Source organism: Festucalex cinctus, chromosome 7 (genome assembly GCF_051991245.1).
Source record: "Festucalex cinctus isolate MCC-2025b chromosome 7, RoL_Fcin_1.0, whole genome shotgun sequence".
Lineage (NCBI taxonomy): Eukaryota > Metazoa > Chordata > Actinopteri > Syngnathiformes > Syngnathidae > Festucalex > Festucalex cinctus.
Genome location: NC_135417.1, coordinates 7903116 through 7922435, shown reverse-complemented (window position 1 = coordinate 7922435; position 19320 = coordinate 7903116). Strand labels below are relative to the sequence as shown.

Here is a 19320-nt window from a genome sequence, read left to right as displayed (position 1 = left end):
CATGGAAAAATTTTATATTAATGGAACATTAAGCCTTAATATTTTATTTCATTGCTGTTCAAACATGAAACTGTCTGTTAAATACAGCGGCTTACATTTTTTTATTATATAATGAAAGAATTACATTTTTTTTCATGCGGTAATATAATCAAACTCAATGTATTCCTAATTGTAATTCAACTATTGGACGGCAGTGCACATTCTCATTAAGTACACTGTGTTCCGACTATGTTTTGCATTTACATTACTAGGGTTGGAACACCCATGGAACTAGGGGCGTGGAAACCAAATAAAAAGAGAGGGTGAGGAGGGGATTTTTTTTTTTAAGTTTTCTTTAGTTTTCTTAGAGTGCAGTAGTGAATTTGTATCAGTCAGTCCCTCTCCTCTCTCCTCGCGAGTGTCTTCTCTCCTTTTTTGTCATGATGAACAAATGTCAAACAGGTAAAAACCTGACAATCTGACTGGTCAAATTCAGATAAAAGCATAAAATTCCATATCAAACTTTATTGCACGTCTTTGCGATATGCATAGGCCAATATCGCGATACATATTTTATCGAGATTCACACCTGCATGCATATGTGTTCCAGCAAAAATGTATAATACCAAACACACAAGCGCACGCTCAGTTCTTCCACGTTCCCCACTAAACTCCAACTCAGTCCAAATGTATTTAGACAGCGTCCCAGTGGGGCGTCTCTTTGAAGCAAAGCGGAGCATCGACGACACTGATTAATTACCGTTTGATCAGAGTGCGCTCCATGTTTGTTGTTGGGACCGCATGCCGCCCCCCCCCCCCCCCCAAAAAAAAAAAAAAAAATCATCCCTCACCCCCACCCTACACAATAGATGCCGAGCCCCGCAGTTGGACTTCAAAAGATACACGCGGCAATTCGATTTGCATGACTCAACTTCCTGAGAAGGCTTTTAAGCGAAAGTATGATGTCAACGTTGGCCAATAGCAGGACACTCCCCAATATGTTTACATGTTTATGAAAAAGATTTTCTTTGCTCAGGTAATGAAAACGTGTAGCTTTCATGTATTTCTTTAAATTTTGAGTTTTCTGATTTAAAAAACAAAACAAAAACATTTTTGTTCTCAACCTCCAAATTCATGTTTTTGAAAGTTTGTCTTGTTTTACATTTTTAAAACATGTGTTCATTGTAACAATATCCTGTTTTTGCACGTGTCGATTACGTACAGAAGTGTGGGACTGCCATTGCGGTGTTAACATTTGTTGACTGGCAAATACGTTTGAACGTATTAGCAAATACGTATAAACGTATTTAAATACGTTCACATTGGCAGATCCACACTTCCAACGTATATGAATATAAAAGAGTGGCCTAAAAAAATACTCACGAACACAAATATTATCCATGCTTCTTATATCAATATTTTTGACTACAGTGTTCCCTCGTTTTCCGCTGGGGTTCGGTTCCAAAAAATACCCGTAATAAATGAAATTTATGAAACGTTTTACATTTATTGTAAATGTTTTAAGGCTCTAAACTACACAATTTATACACCTTTTTAATTGAGGTGTTTACATTTTCGCACATTTCTCTTTTGTTTAAACATTCTCAATGTTCAAATAGGTACATTACAGTAAAAAAAATAAAAAAAATAAAAATACAAAATTGCACTAAAAAAAATAAATAAATCTACGATACAGCGATACGGTGAAAAGTGAACCGCATTATAGCGAGGGAACAACGTACCGTGAATTTGAACAATATATTGAGTTGTTTACTTTTTATTTATTTTTATTCGTCTCAAAGCCAAAGAGATTGTAATATGTGACATCACTTAAATTCATCTGCACGTCTTCTTCTTGATTGTAATCTTTAATCCCTAATCAAGCATGAACATGTGGCCGAAACCAAGACCGACAATTCCGATCTGAAACTCCTTGCGAAATAAGCGCCAACAATGAAGACCATCTTGACAACTGCCGCTAATTATAGCCATGATCAAGTCCATTCATTACACACATCCATTTTGGTGACATCACCACCGCCTGACATCTCGGGTTGCAATTATTTCCCTAATGGCTGTTATTACTCATGGAGCGGGCAACCCAAAAGTTGCGCCGCCGTTGTTTGGTACAGACATTAGCGTCGAGCCGCTCCGCGTCTTGACAAGTTCAACGCCGCGCGGCTCTTCGCCCATTAGTGACTTGTCAGCGCTCACGCACAAGATCGACTGCACGTAATGAAGAGGAAAGAGTTGAAAATTAGGGATGGAAATACAACACTATGAGATTGTACTTAAAAAAAATAAATAAATAAAATAAAAAAATAAAAAAGTGATTCTAAGTAGCTACTTCAAAGGGTCCGTTGCGCAATCACAGAGGCTGAGTTCATTTCAAGAGTATCCGCACACAACGCCGTGAATCCAATTCTTTATGCAAACAAACGTGTTTTTTTTTTTTTTAAACCACCCGACAAGACAAACAATAAATGAAGGATTATGACAAGGTGACCGGATATGGATAATAAATTCAGGACATGAATAATAATAAAGTGAGAGGGAAAACAAAACAAGATGTCAAAGGCAGCTCAAAGTGCAACACATACAGTATATTCCAATATCGCATTTTCCCTTAAAATCATATTGAGTGAATGGAAAATTTATATTCTTGTAATTTCTAGTTCCTGATCGTAAAACAGCAACAACAGGCCAATACCTTGAAATGAAGCTGAGTATCAGCCCTATACGATCTCTGGTATCGGTACATACTACTCACACATGCCTGTTGAAGAAAAACCCCCAAAAACAAAAAACAAAAAATAAATTAAAAAAAAAATAAAAAATTATTTAATAAAATATGTCTGATGGGCTTTTCCAATTTCTCTCCTGATCTTGATGTAATCAATTACAAAGTAACACAAATCAATGAAAATAATTTTTTTTTGTTCTTTTTAATCTAAAAAAGGAAGCCTTATAGTAGATTTTTTTTCTGCTTTCTAACAAAATAAATAAAAAGAAATATTTTATTGGATAGTGACGAGAGACACTTTTTATTGTTACTTAAGTAATTGTTAAAAAAAAAATACAAATAATTTTTTTTTATAAAATTGTATCTGTCGTGGTCTTGAAGAATTCCAATGTGTCTATTGCAATATGATAAATTGCAAAGAACGGAACTGAAACACAAATCTACCATAAAATAATAATAAATTTTAAAACAAATTCTGAATGACAAAGATCATTTTCCCTGCTGCTGTTACATATTTCCAACCCAAAAAGAAATGACTTCCAAAACCCTGCTCTGTCTTAGGTATAAAATATTTTCCAAGATGGATGCCAGCTGGTGGGGCACTGCCCCTCCTGCTCCCAAGGGGGCGCCACCACCTACACCCCCCCCCCCCCCCCCCCCCACACACAGCTGTCGGCGCTCCCAGCAAATTGTTTCACTGGCAACAATCACGAAAACTTCCCAAAGTTGGATCCCACAAACGCAGGTGCAGCGTGGAGGCGGAGCTACATGGCAGGAAATGCAATCAGCCACTTATAGAAAGCGACGGCTGAGGGTACAATAATGCAGCTGGTGCCATCGGAGTGGAGGGGGGGGGGGATAATATATAAGTGCGATGACGCACGGCGGCGTGGATAAAAACAGCTGGCGCAGCACTTTACTTTTTACAGGCGGCGCTTCCAAATCAAAAACCTCACGAGTTTGTGAGAGATGGAGAGAAGAAGAAGAAAAAGAAGAAAAGTTGGAGGGAAAGCAAGCTGTACGACACCAGCAATTAATCTGACCCGCGATGAAATGGACGCCCCTCGTAAAATTCTGCACAAGCAGCAACACAAAAGGAGAACGGCCGTCAATATAAGCGTCAATAAGTTCTCCCTCCGGCCAAGTGGGGGCAGTATTTCACAGGGTCAGACGCCTGGAAGGCCGCCAAAAAAACAGGCTTTTATTTACAGCGGCGATACCGATCAATCCTTTTCAAACACAAAAGTACTTCACTGCAGGTCACAAGTAGGAGATGGCACTCAATAGAACCTCCACCAAGGCAGAAGGAATTCAATCAGCTGCACGCTGCTGCATTCTGTCACACTGAACGATGACCTTCATTCAAATTCAAGATATTATTCACAGGCTGATAAATTAAGGAAAACGTCCCACCAAGAAGTGATGGAATATGACAGATTTATTAACTCATTCACTCCCAGGCGTTTTCACTGTTTTATTGTTTTTTTGACTGATTTTGCAATGCCCACAGGATATTGTGTTCTATTGCTATAAAAACATGGAACCTACCAAAAGAAAGATTAGTCTCTTCTTTCATCAGGACAAAAAAGGTATATTTTTATCTGTTTCTATTTTGCAGCAATTAGCATTAGAATATAGCAAAGTTTCATCATTATTCACAAACCTGTTGAGAACACTAGGGAAAAGAGCTTGTTGCAACATGGCCCGTGCTGCTCTCTTATACTCTGTTGCCACCTGCTGGCCGTTTTTTTGTAATAACTACCATTGCTTTAAGCGAACTTTTCAGGTCTGAAGCTGCATCAAAGCCTTCTTTATGCTCTAGCATTTAAAAAAAACAAAAAAACAAAAAACAAAAAAAACATATAAATACGTTTTTGGGAGTGAATGAGTTAAAAGCGCTGATACAGACTTGATTCTGCTGAACTACATGTATTCACAGTGACTGCCATGTTGTTCAAATATGTACAGCGTTCCCTCGTTTATCGTGGATTCATCTTTCGTGGCCTCGCTGAGTCGCGGATTTTTTACAGCGTGCTTTATTTATTTTATTATTATTATTATTATTACATGGTTTTTGGTTTGTTTGTTTGTTTTTTTGTCTTTGCGCGGCCGTATCTCTTGAACCCTACGTCCAACCGGGGAAATACGGGTATCGGCGGATTCGTCTCGACGAGGCCTTTCCAACGGTGTCTTTCCGGCTCTGCTTACCTCCTCATATTACAGACATTCTACAGAGACACGCACAAAGTGAGCATATTAGCCGTTTTTCACAGAGGATAAATAATATATGCCTCTAATATAGGAAATGTGTCTGCATGTGTTGCTCCAATTTTGTGTTAAAAAAAAAATCTGTTGTGTAAAGGATTATAGCACTACAGCAAGGATGCAATTATGACGGTTTATGTCTTAAAAAAAAAAAAAAAAAAAAATCAAATTACTCGTTTCTCATGGCACCACCATATGTTTATCTTTTTTGCTGATAGGCTAGATGAAATTTTATAATACAGCCATACCAGATATGGTTGTTGCTCTATCAAATATGCTCTCTCTCTCTATATATATATATATATTTTATATTGGTAGCAATTTGTGCACGGCTCTCACTATAGCCGATACTGCATGATATTGTGTACTGTGCATATACTAGTTATTTTCATTTTTATGCTATTTTTTTATGACCTTTTTTGAGCCTATGCATCTAAACAAGTTCATTTCGTCACGCTGTGCAGTCAAATTTATTTCAGGGACAGTAAAGGCAAAATCAAATGCATGATATTTTCCTAAGCCTCCTTGGTGCAGGAGGTAATAAACAATCGGGTGGCTCAGGTGTCTCCAGACGAGGCTCAGACAATGCTGTGTTCAGGAAAACTGGGAAATTCCAGCCACTGTATGATTTGTGTGAAATGTAATATCGAGATATATTGCTGAATCGAATTTTCGACTCCCCTAATGTATATATATATATATATATATATATATATATATATATATATATATATATATATATATCAAAAACCAGAGAGACAATTCAGAAAAATGTAATTTTTTTTTATTCATCAAAATACCCGAAAACTGATTTAAGCATGCGCTACAAAAAACAATGCTATTTGTTTAATAATTGGCCGACATTAAACATTAAATTTGCTTGGAAATTAATTCAGTAAATATTTATTTGTAATTTTTATGATTCATACTCGTATCTGCAGTGCATGTTTTACGGGTACGCGCATGTGAAAGTTAAGTGGCATTATGGGTAAAAAAGGAGAAAAAAAAAAGCCAAGTTTTAAGTATTTATTTAAGTATTTATTTAGTATTCACGTTCAAACGTACTTGCCAATAAGTTCGATCGTACTTGCAAATATGCTTGAACGTACTTGAAAATACGTGCAAACGTAGTTGGAAATACGGTTAAACACCGCAATCCATAGCCATATCAATTTTTAGTCCTGGTATCGATTATGATGCTCGTCCGTCGTTTTGAGTGCAGCAAACTTTCCAAGTATAAGTGGGTTACGCAATGTGAGGGACTTCAAGGGATGAGAGGAAGACGTCGAAGCGGCCGGGGCTGAGGGTTGCGATTTGGGAAGCGGCCAGCTGGAACCGCTCCGCGTCTTGTAAATTCTCGAAGCGCTCTCCCGAGTTAGCCAGCTGAGTGACCGCCTCGCTCCATCCTTGAGAGTGCGTCAACATAAGAGATGTGCTGTGTCAGAGCGCCCCAAATGAACCCCCTGCGCATCCTTGAAGAAGGGAGGGGGGGGCGGCAGCAACCCCCCACCGCCGCCGCTGCCCCCGCTACCTTCCTATTCATTATCTCTCATTATCTTCCCACTGGAGGCCGGCCAGGAGCTCGTGTAGCCTCGGCGGGCGGGCCGAGGATTTACAAGAGAATCGATGCAGAGGGGATGACAATGCGCGGCCCTTTTGCGTTATTACCGCTTTTAATTTCAAACAATAACAGCGCCGAGCCGGTCTCACGGGGGGAGGCGGGTCACCCGTGCCATCTCCCCACTATCCTAACATCCAATTTTCCCATCATCCCTTGAGTCGGCGAAGCGAGCCAGCCTCTGCGGCGTGAGCGCAAAATGGAGGCTCGCTCCAGGTTAGTGACACGTTTACGTCTTGGTTCCCATGCAGACGCCGCAGCCTGGCTAAAAATTATCATGCCATCTCTCATCTCGCGTTCTTTCCTTTGGGGGAGACTCTGCCAATCAAATGCAAGAGCAAAGAAAGGTGGTGGAGGGAGCTCGCTCTATAAATAAAACATCATCCTTAACATATCTTTCATTCTTTTGTCGCCCTCTCAGCTCACCTGACTGCCACTCAACCCACCAACACGAAGCGTACGCTCATCTCATCAGTTCCGCCGTTAACACATTCATTGCCAGACCAGCAAAAAAAATGCATCATTTGACGTCTTTTTCCGTCAATGGCAGTGAATGAGTTAAACCTGGTAAAAATCAATGAAGCAATTATAAATTGTTGATATATTGTACAGCAGGGGTGTCCAAACTTTTTCCTCTGAGGGCCACATACAGAAAAATAGAAAGCTGCAAAGGCCACTTTGATTTTTTTTTTTTTTTAAGTTATTTATTAACACATTCATTGCCAGACCAGCAAAAAATCATTTGACGTCTTTTTCCGTCAATGGCAGTGAATGAGTTAAGACTCGAAAACCACTTGGTGGACAAAGGTTTTGGGACACCTAGCCATGAACGGAAATTTGGCAAACGTTCTCAAGTCGAGTTTGTTTGTTATGTCCGACGTCGGCGCTGGCTTCCTGTCTCCGTCACAGTTGCATATCCCGCCCCCAATCACAATGTCGCTCTGTGATTGGTCGCAATGGTGGTTCGGACCAATCACAGAAAATAAGAAATTGGCTCCTCCTGTTGGAGCCACAGCAACTTCTGTTCTTCTGGAAAGACTTTCTATCATATTTTAGATTGCCAAACAGGAAATGAAGTAGGCTGTACATTTTATGAATCTACTCTTAACAGGTATATCCTGATGATGTGCATCATTCCTACCCAGCTCATCTTGTGATTAGGGATGTAACGATATCCAAACATCATGATACGATATCATCACGATATGAAGCTCACGATACGATAATTATCACGATATTGTGGGGAGGCCGGCGATATTTAAAAAAAAGGTCACAATATTGTAAAAAGAACGAGGTCATACTAAAAAAAAAAAAAAAAAAAAAGCACAATATTGTTTTTTTGTACATTACATCAATGTGTTATTATTATTAGTGTTGTTCCGATACCGATATTGGTATCGGCTGAGGTGCCGATACTACAGTTGTATCGGTATCGGTGACTACTCACAAGTAACATGCCGATACCATTAATTCCAACGCTAATATATAATTTTGGATGCAGTATCTTGTGTCTTGCTCGTGCACGACATTCACTCATATGTGACATGTTCACTGCATGCCGATTTGAGATATCCTATAGGCCCTTGAATGCTCTGAACCAATGGCAGGACAGCTTTTTCATGTTGAGAAAAAAAAAAACTTAAGTATCGGTATGGTATCGGTATCGGCAGATACTGCAAAGCTGGGTATCGGAACAACACTAATTATTATTGTTATGTTTTATTATATTACGTTCCCCATTTTCTGACAATTAATGTAGATTTAAAACATAGAAGGGCCACAACATCCCTAATGAAAATTAAATTGCACTAAAAAACTAGCCACCAGAGGGTGCGAGAACTGCACAAATGCAAATCAACCTGACTTTTTTTTTACAGATTTGTTGCATTTAAATATCGTGAACATGACGACGACGATATTGTGGCGGTTTTAATATCACGATATCACGATATTGCTATTATCGCTACTTGTGACGTCCTAAACGTTTGCAAGACTCCCCTTGTGGTCTCACTGTTTCCTCATTGTCCAACCCACATTTTATTTTGCACAAAAGCCTCCTTTTTCTCTCTCTCCTAACTCTCGTTCATTTTTTTGGTTGGGGGAAAAGTAGGGAACCGAGTGGGAATCGTTCCCTGCCTTGTACTCGCTCCACACGCTTGTGCTAAATGTGATTTGTTCTGCAGCTCAAGTCTGCGGCATAATCGCGGCGCTTCCACAGCGAGCCGGGAGAGCGGAAGGAAGGAGCGCACGAGGAGCGAGAGGGACAAGAGGACGGAACAAAATGAGGGGAGAGTGGATATCGTGCTGCTCCCCCCCCCCCCCCCCCGCTTTCATCTTCTGCTCTGCTTTGGCCTATTTTAATTGGCAGTAGCTCAGCTTTTCTCTCACCCTCCCTCCGTTTGTTTTGACTTTTTCTTAAAGGACAACCTCTAGAAACATCAGGAAAATGACAAAGCTAATCAGCTGAATCAGCATCAAATTGTTTCTGCTCACTCATGACCTCGCGTTGAATGCATTTTTCTGTTATTGGCCTCCTAATTTTCCATAGTTACAACACCCATCCCCAAATAGTTCAACTTTTCACCTCAATCCTTTAAACATTTAGCTTCATCCTTCTCACAGCGTTCCATGTTGACCTTACAGTCTTTTTTTTTTTTTTTTTTTTTCTCCTCCAGCCTGGCGGCGTTTCAATCACGGCCACCATCCTGTTGTCCACCCATCCCATTACCCCTCTTCACCCTTCACAAAGCAGACCCGTTCTTCCGTCCTTCCGTCCGCCGCTCAGTCACATTCCCAACAAGGCTGCAACAATGACCGCCCCTGGCGCTGCGCACATCCCAACAGCGGCTTATAAAAGGAAATTCAGGACACATTCAGCACACTGGACTCAACCGCTATTCCCTTTTTAAGACAAACGCATGCCTGTGATGTATATCTGGTAACATTCTAAAACTGGGCTTTCATCTAACGATTTTCAGAATCTCAAATTAACAAGTCTTTCAGTCTTTGGGATGATGTGACACAACCGTCAACCTCTAGATGAGCTTGATCAAAACCAGAAGCTGGAAAGTTAGGAAACAAGAGCGGCATGGACAAAGTGGAGACGCTGGCAAAAACGTGACTGCACTGTGGATAAAAAACGTCTTAAGAATCTAGTTGTAGTCATGTAAATAGTGACCCTGAAAAATTCAAAGTCTTTGGAAATTCTCAGACTGTGACTCAAAACTCATCTTTAAATGTGAGCAGGTGTGAGATCGTGATAGTTTTCCATGGGTCTTTTCCGAATCTCAAAGTCTGATGCACAAGGAGCATCTTTTTGTCCCGATTTTGCCGCTTCCCAACCAAGGACACCCAATGCCCGATTATCATCTGTCTAAGATAGTCCTAGAAGATTTTCTATGGACTGAGGCATGTTAAGAGTGGATGTGTCTTGACAATAGGGCTGGTAATCTTAAATATTAAACATCTTTTAGACCAAAAATCTTCATGTGTGGGGGGTAAGCCAACTACTCTCGAGCTGTTTGACTCCATTGACTGCGACATGGAATGGAGTAGCCAATCAAAGATGGCAATCAAAGACTGACCAACAATGATTAAAAATTGTCCTACCCGTTTATGGCTTTTATGTTATGGGAAGAGCTTGGTTCCTCCAAGTCTGCTGTTTCCTGCGTTAAGTTTCTTTTTGTTTTGTTCTTTCTGCTTCAGTTCTGCCGTGCATGCTTTCAGTTTTCTCCTGATTTACTAGGTAAGGCAATTGAGAACAGATTCTCATTTACGCTGCCGACCTGGAGTCAATACAGGATTCAGCATCTTGCCCAAGGACATTTCCAACAGCAGACCATCAGGATCGGGAGTTGAACCACCGACCCTTCTGGTCACTGGACTGCCACACTTGCTCTGGTATCTTCCTCAGAATCAAAAGGATCTGGCTTACACTCCCACCGTGTACGTTTTCAGTTTTCACCTGCTTTACCAGTTAAGGCAATTGAGAACGATTTCTCAGTTACTCTGCCGACCTGGAGTCAATATAGGGTTCAACATCTTGCACAAGGAAACTTCCAACAACAGACCATCGGGACCGGGTGTTGAACCACCGGCCCTTCTGGTCACTGAACTGCCACACTTGCTGTAGTATCTTCCTCAGAATCAAACGGATCTGGGTTCCACTCTCGGATTGGGTCTTTTTTTGTGTGCAGTGCTTGTGTGGCTTTTCTCCAGCTCCCTTCTGTTTACTCGATTCCACTCTAAATTAGCCACAATTGTTGAATGTGAGTTCAATGGCTCAATGTGTGAGTGACTGGCAACCAGTCCAGTCTGGACTCTGCCTCGAGATCGAATCCAGCTCAGCCAAAACGCTGGACCGGATAAGCGGTAGTCAGCGGATGGATGTGTGGCCTCCAGTCCCACTTGACATAAATTGTAATACAGCACTAACATTGTTTGACACCATTCCAAAAATGCCTTTGCACAACTCAAGTTCTGTTTCTGTGTGCACGCTTGAAGGGCAAACACAAAGCTGGCATTCTGGCAACAAGTGAACACTTCTGCCAAGCGACTGCCAAGACGTAGCAGCCAACCCCTGACGTCGCTCCCTCCATACAACATTAGACAATGTCCTTCTGTTGATTGTACTTGCAGAAAACGCAAAACTCGGCGGAAGGCGCCCGCGCGAGTGACAGCGCGAGGAGAAGCTGCGGGAAAAAAAATGGTGTAAATAACGAGAGCAGGTATTAATAGCGTCGCAGAACGCCGCCATTCCCTTCTGACGCCTGTCAAACCTTCTTGTCATGCAGCACTCTTTTTTTCTCTCTTTATCTTTCTTTCCATCTTCTGCTTTCTATCAGTCTTTCTCCCAGTTCAACATGCGCTCTATTTGCCTGGCAAAATGTCTGCTGTCACTATATCACATTATCTTTTTCTCTGTTTTCATTTCTGACTGCCTCCCTCCTCCGTCCGCCGTCTCCTTTCACCCCTTGGGGCATACGCTGCCGTCTTAATATTCTCTCTTTTCCTAATCCCAATTGAAGGGTAATTACTGGCGGCTTGAACATTTCAGACGAGACGCATATTTCATCACTATCCTGCTCCTCCCTGGATCTTTTTCTTCTTCTTTTTTTTCCCTCCCTTACAGGCCTTTGCAGCACCATTAGCTTGCATTAGAAAGTTTCCAAACATTTTCATTTAAAAAAAAAAATCTCAGACAAGAAAAGGTCACAAAGAATACAAACTGGGGTGCCTTCAGATACTAACATATATTTTTTAACAGAAGAAACGACACTCTAAATTATTGTGCATTTTTTTTTTTAAAACAGTAAATAATCAAAACAGTTTTTTCCACATTTGCTTCAGTTGTGCTGTGTTTGCTTTGGCTATTGAGGGCAGTGTAATATACAACAGATACATGGATGGATGGATGGATGGATGGATGGACAGTAAATGGAGACGGTCACAGTGTCTTGGTAAATCACAGTTAAAAAAAACAAAAACAAAAAACATGCCTATGAACATTGTTACTTTATCTACTGTATCTACGTGTACACCGATTCTATCCCTTAGCCTACATATGACATTTTGCATGGTCTATTAGCATTAAGCTAAAAGGACACATCTAAATAAACAATATTTGTAGCACACAAATACTGTAATAATAATACGTTGCTGTGAATTATGGTTGTGAGTCACTGATAGCAAGCGTGTGCGTCTTTTGGGATGCCTCCGCCAAGGCTTTGACACTTTGTTACCTTCAAAATCAATAACTGAACAGCTGTAACCGAGGGGCATAATAGCTAATAGGGTGTAAAATTTAATCTGTGGGAACCAAATGAAATACTGGTGACATTTCAGCATGGTGGACGGGCGATTAGTATGTTTGCCTAACATTAAGGTCCTGGGTTCGAATCAGTTCGGACCTTCTCGTGTGGCATTTGCATGTTCCCTTTGTTTGCGTTTGAGTTTTGTTTTTTTTTGTTTGTTTTTTTCCTGATGGTCTGTCTTCCTCCCACAGTCCAAGAACATGACCCGCAAAGTTCAATAGAATATGAAGGACTCAGTGAGCAAGTGACCTTTGCTTTTTAGGGGGTCTTTTTTTGTGAGCGATGCTACAACAGAGGTGGAGCAATGATGGTAAATAAGGAAAAACAATGGATAACGACCACACAGCTGGAAATTATTGCTACGTACAGTAGTTGGTGTCAGCTGTGTAGCATCCAAACTGTCCTCTACTGGCTGCTCAGTGAATTACGGCTCAAATGTGGGGTAAGATAACAGTACAAAGTTACTCGTTTTCCAAGTTAAGGGTCTTTATTTTTTCACTTCAGTAACTAACGTTTCACACTTTTAAGGAAGGCTGTTCAAATTTGAATTAGCAAGAACTAAGAGAGTTGACAAATGCTAAGTTTGACCAGAGAGAGTCCACTGTAACTGTATATTAGCACAAAAAAATCCACACAATTGGAGTAGTATGTTGAAATTAGAATCTAAATGTGAAATCAGATTAAATGACCCCAAAAAAAAAAGTTTTGATTACAGTGAATACATTTTTATGTACCAAGTTACTTGGATATAACTTCTTAGCCCATTTCTACCACTACAGTTAGCTAGCTAGCTATGCCTACACCCCAAAAAAAACATCTTGAGTTGATTACACTTTTTAAAGACTAGCTCAGTGTTTAGTTCAGTTTCAGTTGAAAATCCCAAGTGGTGTGCATTTTGTGTTATTCAGTAAATGTTGGAGCACAAAGCATGGCGGGTAAATAACTAGCATGAAGTCGTGCTCAAATATCGGTCATGTATTGTGAGCCACAAGCTGAAAGACGTGTGCCGCCGAGTTAAATAAATGGTTAACTTTACCTTAAGTGTTCACTGAAACAAGACCAAGCAAGCAGTTGACCCCGTGAACGAGCAAACCTGTTAGCTCACAAGCTAGCTGGAAGCTAGCACCTGTAGCCAACGCGTGGTAAGCACAATACAATTATAATTTATAAATAACGAAATCTTTGCCATTAAAACTACATTAAAGTATTTTAAATATGTACTTTAAATATTTTTGGTTTAAAAAAAAAATCTGTTGAGTTAAAAAATAAAAATAAAAATAAATCAAGCATCGCCCTTGAGCACAAAAGTTTGCCCACCAAAATGTAATTGGAACGATACCAACTAGTCTTGAAAAAAAAAAAAATCCAAATTGATGAGTTTTATCAATAACAGTTGGCGAGAAGTTGCACACAAACATTCATACAGAAACAAATAATAGCTCGGTGCTGGTGGTAATTACACATTCTCCACTCCAATACAAGCCGAGCTTTAATATGGATCGAAGGTGTGCGTGCCAGCATTATGTTCCTTGCTTCCTTCGGCCCGTTTGCCACATAATGACTCCCCGCGGAATCGATAGCGCACGTCTGCTTTAATAGGGATGCATGTGTGTGTGCGTGCGGGACTTACGAGCAAAGCCCAGAAGGAGCGGGACCAGGACCAGGCTGCGCAGTGCCAGCGAGAGGGGGTATGGGGGGCGGCGGCAGCAGCGGCGGCTGAAGACAGAGCTCCGAGCGGCCCTCATTGTGTATTGATGTGCACTTTAGAATCAATGGCTCCTCTGTGACCCTGCCTGCTCTGCTGCAGACTAACAAGTCGACGCACCAAAAAAACAAACAAACAAAAAACACTAATTTGCGCTCAACGGCACTGCTGCGTTCACAAAAGTAACTCGCCAGGAGGTAAAAGTGAGGAGCTTTAACGACGGGTTTATGCTACTAAGTACACGTCCGAACAATGTAGAAGCATAGCCAGGCAACAACAACACAGCTGGGCCTACCTATGAATTTTTTTTCGTGACTTATACAGCGTTGTATGCCATCAAACGAAACTCCGACTGTAAACTACAGTCCAACCTGTGCTGAGCTAGTCGCGCGCGCCGGGAAACATCAAGAAAGATTCCAGCTGAGGCAGGTTTTTATCTCCGCAGACGATGCCTGCATGCAAACTTTGGAACGGCAGATGAATGCATCGCGGTGCCCCCGGAGGACTGAAGAATCTGGGGCAACAACGAACACGCCCCGTTTTTCTTTCCAATCTGCGGCGTTCCTGCGAGGCGCTAACCCGAACGGCCGCGTCCCCGGAGACGCGGCGTCTCGCCGCAGTTCATCTGCGCAGAGCGTGAGGTTAAATAAAATCCGATTCGGGGGGCAGAAGAGCGGAAGCCTCTGGAGGTTGCCTTTTGTGAATTTGGCTTACAAAACAGTAGGCGGAATAAACCGCAACGCGTCAGATGTAATATAGCTGAAGTCTGAGCGTACGTACGGACCTTATACTTTTTCTGTTGCGTGAGCTTCACTGCACACCTCACTGAGCACTACCCGTCGGGGGATAAAGCGTTAGTACCCCGAACACGGCCGGCGCGCTCCTGCTCTGCATGCCGTTGCAAACAGAACGAGCTCTAACAGCCAACAGCCCTCAACGTGGAAAACATCCCCGATGGATAGTCACCAATCTCAATTCGACAGTTGCTGACTCGCCAGAAAAGAAAAAAAAAACTCCGCTAAGTCTTGATCCGCTCGCTCCGTCCAATCCGCCGGTCGATCCGGGCCGTCGCTTCTACTCCATCAACGTTTTCCGTTGGCGTCTTTTAATCTATAAACGCGGCGATAATCCCAACGCGGTGTCACGGCTAATCGTGTGTGTGTGTCCGTTTATCTGTCTTGCGACTTGTTTATATAACCCCCCGGCCAGCCTCCCCGTGCTTGAATCCGTGTGCCAGTGTGGGATCAGCATCTGCATATTTTGCATGCTATTTTGTGAAGGTTAAAGGGTTGGTGTATGTGTGTGTTGATGTGACAATGCTTGTCTTTCAGGTCTACAAACAGTGGCGACGTGTGTGTGTGTGTGAATGTAGCCGACTGTCCAGTGTTGACTGAAGCGGGCTGCGAATTGGGCAGTGTCGGGCCCTTTTCACTGTCGCCTCTTGCTTAATGTATCCGCGCGGGCGCCCGCAGAGGCGTCACAGTGCCTCTTTATGTTAAACGCCGGCGCTTTATGGCGGCGGGGATGCGCTGTCGACAGCTGACAACAAATGGGCTTATTCGCGGAACATATCATAAACGCAAAAGTTGAGCGTTATAGTGATCCCCTTGTTCATCGTGGGAGTTACGTTCCAGACCCAGCCATGATAGATGGAAATCCATGAGCTACAGACACCAATAATCGTGCTATTGGTGTCCAAACTACGGCTATTTGCGACTTGCCATCCAGAAGATTGAAATACATGACCACCTTCAAAGACAATAGGCGTTTTTCCACCTCTGGAACTTTTGGAGAACATTTCAGTTCACCTTGGTAAAATTCCGTTTGTGCGTTTTTCCACCAACAACAATTACCAGGGTAATTAAATTCCCCAGGGGCCATCCAAGTACTATCTCAACCGCAGGGTCTTGCTGAGCCAGGCAGGAACTTTGAGGGGGCGGGCTGAAATGAACACGGCTGATTGGTCAAATTTGGGGGGCGGTTTTTACATCAGCTGGGCTCAATCAAACTCATTTGAATTAATTACCGAGAACTCTAAGAACGCTGTGGAAACACAATTCTACATTCCCTGCTGAACTTTTACAACCAAGAACTCCCTTTACCCAGCACTCAAAGTTCCTGGGCTTGTTGGTGGAAAAACGCCTAATAACTATGTTTACATGTAGTCCATATACGGGGTAAGGTTAAAAATTCCGGTTCCTGAAATATTTGCTATAAGAAAATGGATGGATGGATGGATGGATGGATGGATGGATGGATGTTCTACGGTCAATAAAAGACATATGTCACTCACCACACGAATAAAGTTGTCGGTTTCCTACTCGCCCCAAAAGTTGGTTCAGTTTCGCCATATTTGTTTACCTCTGCTTGTGTATTTCTGGTGGGTTGCGCATCAGACATACGGACTTACATGCATATATGTGTGTGTATAAATACGCACTGTGGCATTTTTTGCCGTAGAGACAGAAAATAACACAGGACTCCGCAGAGAAATCAATGTATTCAAGTTAGGGTCACTTAAGGAATAGCAACGTAAGATGGCTGCCGCGCATGCCAATAGTTCCTGTACTCAAAAGACCAAGATTATTTTCGAATAGAGCATGTGTAGAACAAATACAGTATAACCCGATCGCGCTTATATGAACAAATATTCGGGTTAGAAATGGGGTTCTTATTCGGGTTTTACAAAATATATATTGGTAGTATTCGGGTTTTGAAAGGATTATTGCAGGGGTCTTCAAGTTCTGTCCTCGAGAGCCCCTATCCAGCCTGTTTTCCATGTCTCCGTCCTTCAGCACAGCTGAATCTAATGATCAACTAATCAGCAAGCTTTGCAGAAGCCTGATAACGATCCCGATCATGAATCAGGTGTGTTGGAGGAGAAACATGGAAAACCGGCTGGATAGGGGCTCTCGAGGACCCAACTTGGAGACCCCTGGATTACTGACAAGTACCGTATTTTCCGCACTATAAGGCGCACCTTCAATGAGTGACATATTTTAAAACTTTTTCCGTATATAAGGCGCACCGCATTATAAGGCGCACCTTCAATGAATGACATATTTTGAAACTTTTTCCATATATAACGCGCTACAGTAGAGGCTGGGGGTTACATTATGCATCCATTAGATGGTGCTGCGCTAAAGGGAATGTCAACAAAACAGTCAGATAGGTCAGTCAAATTTTATTACTAGATTACAAACCAGCTTTCTGACAACTCTATTCACTCCCAAATTGAATAAAGAGCTGTTTTATTATTTTCTCTGAGGTAAAGTAGTAGTATTAGCTAGCGATCCAAGATGGCGGGATCTTCTGCGCATGAGCGTCACCGATCGTGCAGGGTCACGATAGCATCTTGACAGCGAGACCTTTTGCGGCTCAATATTGATCCATATATAAGGCGCATGGTCAGCTTTTGAAAAAATTAAAAGGCTTTTAGTGCGCCTTATAGTGCGGAAAATACGGTAAATGATTCATGTCCTGAGAAATGACCTCGATGACTGAGTAGATCCACATTCCGTAACAATGAATGTTATTAGGTGCTTTCTTACACGCTGTCTTGTTTATCGTTTCCATGGAGAAACGCATGCCGACCCAACAGTTGGCGGACCACCTAAACTGTACCGTCAATGCAGACAGGTGGAAAGATGGACTGAGCCAATTATACTCTCGGCAATACAAACTCCGTTCTTGGGAGGAGCATAGCTCGGATGCTGCTTTGTGATATTTTTTTCATCACATCATCCATAATGCAGTTCCTTTGTTCTACCAACAAACCCCCCCCGTCGTCACGTGCGCGATCATTACAACAATTGGCAACCAAAGCGGCAGTACAAAGCCAGCGATGGACGCCAGCCACAGAGGCCCCCGTGACTTTCATTGTCCCGTTAAAACGCAAAGAAGACAACAAACAGTTGCGCCGTTACGACGCCACCTCTCATTGTTCCTCGTCCACTGATCGGTCTACAAACGCCGCCGCACGCGCTACGATCACGTCCAATAAAGTCAAACGTTTTTATCGGCCGGCTTTTAATAAAGCGCAGCGACCGCTCGTAATTGCCGACGAGAGCGGGAAGGCATTAAAAATCCGCGCACGACTTGCTGAGGGTGTATTTGTGTGAGCCGTTGATTGGGATCTTGGGGTCTTCAAAACGAGGACGGCGGCGACATGGAGGAAACGTGGACCAGGGAGCATTAAAGACTATGTCAACGAGAGATGGACCGATAGGTTTTTTTTTTCAGGGCGAACACCGATGACGATTATTAGTAGTCAAAGAGGCCGCGAACTGATATTTAAAACCAATAGTCATTTTCAGTTAACAAAATGGAGGGGGGGGAGGGGGGGGGGGCGGTTGGGGGGGTTGGTTTTGAGTTAATATTGACGTCCAAACTATTTAACATAGAAATGTCAATCTAATTATTGCTTATTGAACAAATCAGCCTTTTCAAAATGCAGGAGTTTTTATTTGAAAAATCTTGGACAATTTTGTAGACTGGGAGCTCCCAACGTTATCAGTAAGTCTTGGAAAGTTAAATGGAAACAAGTAAACACATCTCGAGTCTTCTACAGGAAATATTTTTCCCCCAAATTTAAAATACCTGAAATCTGAAACTTTTGCATTTCGTTGTTTTAACGTCAAACAAAAACAAAACGTTCAGAAGGTTACCCAGAATCAGCAGCATCTCATAAAGTTAACTTAAAATTTAAACAAATAGTTCCCTGAGACTAAAATGGTTTTGGCTTTCCCTTTTATCGGCCGTCAGATTTTGGAGAAAAAAAACAAACAAAAAAAACACCGATATTCGTCAAAATGCCCAATATCGGCGCCGATATCAGTTATTCAACCTCAACCTTTATTTAGTCTATTTTTAGTCAACTATAAATCTAGCATTTTAGTCCAAGTAATTGTTATTCATCTAGATTTAGTAAAAAAAAAAAAAAAAAACTGTCAACATTTTAGTCTAGTTTTTAGTCAGGACAATCAATTTACCCCAGTAAAAAAAAGCATTGTCAGTTGATGATGTTAAACATTTCAGATCTAAAACTATTTCACATACAATTTTCTCTCATCTTTTTGATGTAAAACAACTTGACACACAATTACAGTATATCAAACAAGTGTCTACTATGGCGCCATGCTATGAGCTAGTAAATTAGCTAGTGGTCGGATTAACATTTATGTTGGAACATAGCCGT

The 19320-nt window shown here is 41.7% G+C and overlaps 1 protein-coding gene across 3 annotated transcripts in view; it reads right to left on the bottom strand.

Annotated features, from left to right (window-relative positions):
- The window catches only part of cadm4 (cell adhesion molecule 4), a 236442-nt gene that overhangs the window by 48416 nt on the left and 168706 nt on the right, over positions 1 to 19320 (bottom strand). The window contains exon 1 of one of the 3 annotated variants that reach the window (XM_077527562.1): positions 14049 to 15418. The exons of 1 other annotated variant lie outside the window; for it this stretch is intronic. In XM_077527562.1, the coding sequence (XP_077383688.1) occupies positions 14049 to 14163 (115 nt within the window). In that variant the 5' untranslated portion in view covers positions 14164 to 15418. Of the gene's footprint in view, positions 1 to 14048; positions 15419 to 19320 lie in introns of those variants that run through there. One more of the 3 variants, XM_077527564.1, reaches the window with a different exon arrangement.